General features: G+C 48.5%; 1 protein-coding gene across 1 annotated transcript in view; it reads left to right on the forward strand.

The window, feature by feature from the left end:
- The window catches only part of CUNH16orf89 (chromosome unknown C16orf89 homolog), a 15,716-nt gene extending 12,035 nt beyond the window's left edge, over nt 1-3,681 (forward strand). The window contains 3 exon segments of the mRNA XM_039239228.1: nt 427-513; nt 3,376-3,444; nt 3,447-3,681. Of these exon segments, the coding sequence (XP_039095159.1) occupies nt 427-513; nt 3,376-3,444; nt 3,447-3,505 (215 nt within the window). The 3' untranslated portion in view covers nt 3,506-3,681.
- Nucleotides 3,682-5,170: the final 1,489 nt, after the last annotated feature.

Here is a 5,170-nt window from a genome sequence, read left to right on the forward strand (position 1 = left end):
TCTCTCTCTCTCTCTCTCTCTCTCTCTCTCTCTCTCTCTCTCTCTCTCTCCTAGAAATAAATAAAACATTATAAAAAAATAAAAAAAATAAAAAAATAAAACAGAGGAGTTTATAAATGAAGTTTCTCAGATCCCAGACCTACAGATTCAGCAGGTAGAAGGTGGATCTTCAGAGCCTGGATTTTAACAAGCTCCTCCAGCAGTTCTGATGTGGGTGGTTGGGGATCACAACTGGAGAAACATCAGTAGATGACAAAGTTAGGGAGTGTGTAAGGCTCTGCAGACAGGTGCTCAAGGAACCTTCTGGAAGAACCTCCAGATTCAAGAGAAGATCTGAGCTGCTTGAGGTGTTGTGAAGAGGAGGAGGTTTGGTGAGTAATGTGTGAAAATCCATCTTGAGAAGGTCACCTTTCACCCTTCTCCCAGCTGCTGAAGACGAAGAATTATTGAAAGCCATTCAACGCCAACAGCATGCTTTGAGAAGAGTGAAGAGACGAGAAAAACAATTTACAGGTAATACAAATACCCAGGGACCTTCTGGGCGTGAAACCAGGACACCCTGGAGAGGGTGCACGCAGGTCGGCCTCAGTGGAAACATGCCCTTGCATCCCTAAAAAGGCTGGGTCTGGGAGGTGGAGGGCAGGGCCAGAAGCAGAAATCCAGAGATCTTGTCTCCAGTGAAAGGAGCATAAAGGAATTTTCAGTGTGTTGTTAAAAATCACAGAGATAACCCTTCTTGGCCAAGGTCAAGTCAGGAAAACAGAAACTGCACTAGGAACATGGGGCAGAGGGAATTTTCATACAGGGCACTCTTCTCAGAGGTGTTTCAAGAGTTGAACACAGAAAAGTGAGAAAACCCAGAGATTAAGCACTGCTGGAAGCCACTACCCTCCCTGGAGTCAGAGCTGGAGGGACTGTGGAGCAAAGCGGGGTGAGCAGAGCCTGCAGAGACTGGACATGGAGGGGCAGAAATGGGGAGAAATACCCCAGCTCCTCCCCTCTTTCAGCCTGTGGATGCTGTTGCTCAAACCTAACCAGATGATAAGCAAGGCATCCTGGAAAATGTAGTTTGGAAAGGTCAGTGCACTGTGGTTCAGAACAAAAAAAGAATAGGAGGGAATCTTCGAGCCAGCAAGTAAGTGACCAGTGCAATCCTAGTGACCACATGTCCAGACGTCCCCAGCTTGCCTCTGTTGTCCTGGAGCCATTATAAATAGTGCCTCCTTTCCTCCCCCAACTGTTCTGATTGAGATAATAAATTATTTGGTCAGTCCACCAGTGTAGAGAAAATGAGAATAAGATATAATTATATCGATAAGGGAAGAAAGGCAAGATTTAATATGGGAGGAAGGCAGGGAGAAAGGGAGGAAGGGAGAGAGGAAGAAGGAAGAGAAAACTGGGTTTCATTTTTTAAAATATGTATTTATTTTGAGAGAGAGAGAGAGAGAGAGAGAGCATGTGCACAAGCTGGGGAGGGGCAGAGAGAGAGAATCCGAAGCAGGCTCCACACTGTCAGCACAGAGCCTGACTCAAGAACTCTGAGATCATGACCTGTGCCGAAATCAAGAATCAGACATTTAACCAACTGAGCCACTCAGGCACCCCCGTTTTTTTATTCAGAAAAAATAAATAACTGCAAGACAGAAGCAGGAAAGGAGGTGGCATAGCCAGCCCACAGAGTAGATGCTCAGCATATGTTGATGAGTGATGCCAGTAACTAAATGCCTCCCCATGAGCTCCCCCTGCAGCTCATCATCTGCCCACAGGTAGACAAGAGAAGGAAGCACAAATCCAATGGCTCATTTTGTAGCTGTCACCAAAGGCTGGGCTGGGGAAGGGAGAGAAGTTCTCAGAAGACTCCAGGCTGGGCTGGGGAAGGGAGAGAAGTTCTCAGAAGACTCCAGAGGCCCCGGCGGGAACTAGAACTGCCTGGCGCCGGGGGCTGGGGCTACCTATGACCAGGTGCCAGGGGGACTGCTGTGCACACCCTGGAAAGCTAGCTGCTCCCAGACAGCTGGACCCTAGGACCATCCTGAGGCTGGAAAGAAGGGCAGAACTTCTTTTTTTTTAATGTTTATCTATTTTTGAGAGAGAGAGAGACAGAGAGACAGAATGTGAGCAGCGGAGGGTCAGAGAGAGAGGGAGGCACAGAATCCAAAGGAGAATCCAGGCTCTGAGCTGTAAGCCTGAGAAGCAGGGCTCAAACCTACAAACTATGAGATCATGACCTGAGCTGAAGTCAGCCGCTTAACCAACTGAGCCACTCAGGTACCCCAGAAGGGCAGAACTTCTGAAGCCCAAGGTCCTTCTCGGGCCCCTGCAGACTGACAGCATTCTAAGAAGCTGCCCAGGTGGGAATGGTGTTTTCCCTCCTTCTCCGACGGAACAGGGGGTAGCTGGCATGGAGAGTTAGAGTACAGGGTTTGAAATCACACTGTCAGGGTTTGAATCTCCTTCTGCTCCTTCCTCACTGTGGAAGTCACTCAACCTCTGGGAGCCTCAGTTTCTTAATCTGTAAAATAGGAACTTATCAGTGCCTATCTATAGAGCAGGGCTTTCATAGAGCTGTTGGGGGTTAATATCAGTTCACCATGCAAAGCACTCCCAGGCATTTGGCATATGTTAATGTGGACTGCTAGAGTTGGTAATTAGGCTCCTTGAAACCTGCATTCTCCCTCCCTCCAAAGGGCCTAGCTGGGGTCTGTCCCTTCTCCAAGACTGTGAGGGGAGAGGAAAGTCCTGTCTCCCTCTCAGCTGCTCAGGGGTGAAAAGTGGGCATCCCACTTTGAGTTTACAGAACTAAGTAACATCTAAGGGGCTCTTGTCTCAGGCAAGTGCTCAGGGTCACCTGGGAATGGGCAAGGGTGAGGTGGCAATGCGGGAGGCTGTCAGGGTCAGGAATGAGCTGTGGAGTCACCAGAGCTGGGGAGCTTGGTTCTACTACCTGAGCCTCAGTTTCCCTAAATGCAAAGCAGCCAACTGGGTGCTGCCCTAGCAGGTCTCGTGCAGGGCCTGAGAACAAGTGGAGGTGGGAAGGAGGTGGACAACGGTATGGCCCAGGTCAGATCCCAGGAGAAGGAAGCTCTGGAGTGGGAATCAGACCTGAGTCAGGCCCCTGAGAAGGAGGGCCGGGCTTTTGTGTCTTGTATAAGTGAGTCATTGGAAGGAGCTGTAACCTCCCCAATGAGAAGGCTCCAGTTGGCTGAAGTCATTTCTCTGGAGAAGGGAGCCATTAGTGACCAGCACTCACAGCAGCTGGTGGATGGGTTCAGCCCATCAAAGGGGATCTGGCTGGCTGAACAAGTATCTGAAAAGCACTCATAACAGAACTGTGGCCACCACACAGTACTCACAAGAAGGACTCTTTCTCCGCAGATGGCTGCTCCTCCCACAACACAGCCATGGCTGTTGCAGCCCTGGGTGGCTTCCTCTATGTCCTGGCGGAATACCCCCAGCAAATGGAGAGCTGTGGCCATCCACACTGGCGCCACCCAGCAGCCACTGAGACAAATGTTTCCACTCCTGCCACTGGAAGATAAAACAGATGTCTTTACTGCTTCCTCCCTTAAACCCTGGGGACCAGGAGGCAGCTGAAGATACAGAGTCAACAAGCAACCCAGCTTCATCTCTGCAGGGATCAGGGCCAGGGAAGGTGAGGCTGGGATGGATCCAGGCATGGAAGCAGAGAAATAAATTCAGAGTGCAGTCGAGTGGGGAGTCGAGTCTTGTTTCTCAGCCGTGTGGACAGCTTCTGTTTCAAGTCACAACACAAATTCCAAGGAGACCCATGAACTTGAGTCTTAAAGGCACTCAGTTGAGACATCAACTGTTGCATCTTTCCCAGTGGGAGAAATAAGGGTCTCTGACTAACAGGTGGAGTCATGACCAAATTTGAGATCTGACCATGAAAAGCAACACATAAAATCTTTGTGTCCATGCAAGGAACTCTACACTATCATGTCACATCCTGTCACACTTTGTCATTTTACAAAAGGCAGTGTGACACAATGGTTTAGGATGCTGTTCTGTGCCCAGGCTGCCTTGGGTCCAAGTCCCAGCTGCCCGCTAATTAGCTCCGTGTCCTTGGGCAAAGTCATTTAGCATCTCTGTGGCTCTGTATCCTTGGGCAAAGTCATTTAACATCTCTGTGACTGTTTCCTCATCAGTACAATTGGGATAATTACACCACCTACCTTAGGATTACTTGGAGTGCTATGAGAATCATATTTGTAGGGAACTCAGAATAACTCCTGTAACATAAATACCAGGTGACTGTTCTCTGCTTATACTTCCCTCCTGTTCTGCTTCAGTGTGAGTATATCTAAACATGTCAGCTAGAGTTCCTTTTAGTTTTCAATGATTTATTTATTTTGTTGAGTACAGCTGACATATAATCTGCTGAAGCTCTGACACTAATCTAGTGTTCAAGGAAAGACCTTCTGGAATGTTATCACCGGTCCAGGCACTATCTGTGCTGCAGATTTTGGGCTACATGCAGACACATGTCAAAATGAGACTCTGGGGTAGGAAAATCAGCTAAAAACAGTCCTTGGGCTGGATGGTTCTTTAAGTCCATCATCTTGCTTTGCCTCAAAGTGAAAAGTAGCTACTGATGGTCCTGATGTGATCATTTGGTTGTATTTGAGAAGCTGAATTAAACCACCCAGCCTCCTTCTGTGCTCAGCCAAATAACTTGGTGGGGGAAGTGGTTCTTCTAAATCTTTCTCCTGGGAGTTAGTCTCCTCTGTCTAATCTTCTTTGCTGGTGCCCCTGGATGCTTTCCTGGAAATGCTCTTAAATTGTCAGGCATGCAGAAACGGCCCTGGATTTTGCTGATAAGTTTGACTTACTTTTGAGTTGCTAGCTTTCTTGGGGAACCAAGGGCCAGAATTTAATACCCACCTGGCACTCCATATGCTTCAAGGATTTCTTCCACACTGCCCCACAAACCAGTTTTACCAAGAGAGGCACACAGCCTAGAGAGAGGTGGGGGTAACACAGCAGATTAGGAGGGGATTATGCCCCCCACCCCGTCCTTCCTGAATTCAGGATGGATTAGTCACTGGAGCCTGACACTGATACATGTTTAGAAGGTTTAAGTTGCCAAACTAGGGCAGGGGTGCAGGGGGAGGGGGGGGAAGACTAGCAGAAATCTGGGTTTAGAAGTCAC

The sequence above is a fragment of the Hyaena hyaena genome, unplaced genomic scaffold (genome assembly GCF_003009895.1).
Source record: "Hyaena hyaena isolate Hyena2069 unplaced genomic scaffold, ASM300989v1 scaffold_155, whole genome shotgun sequence".
Taxonomy (NCBI): Eukaryota; Metazoa; Chordata; class Mammalia; order Carnivora; family Hyaenidae; genus Hyaena; species Hyaena hyaena.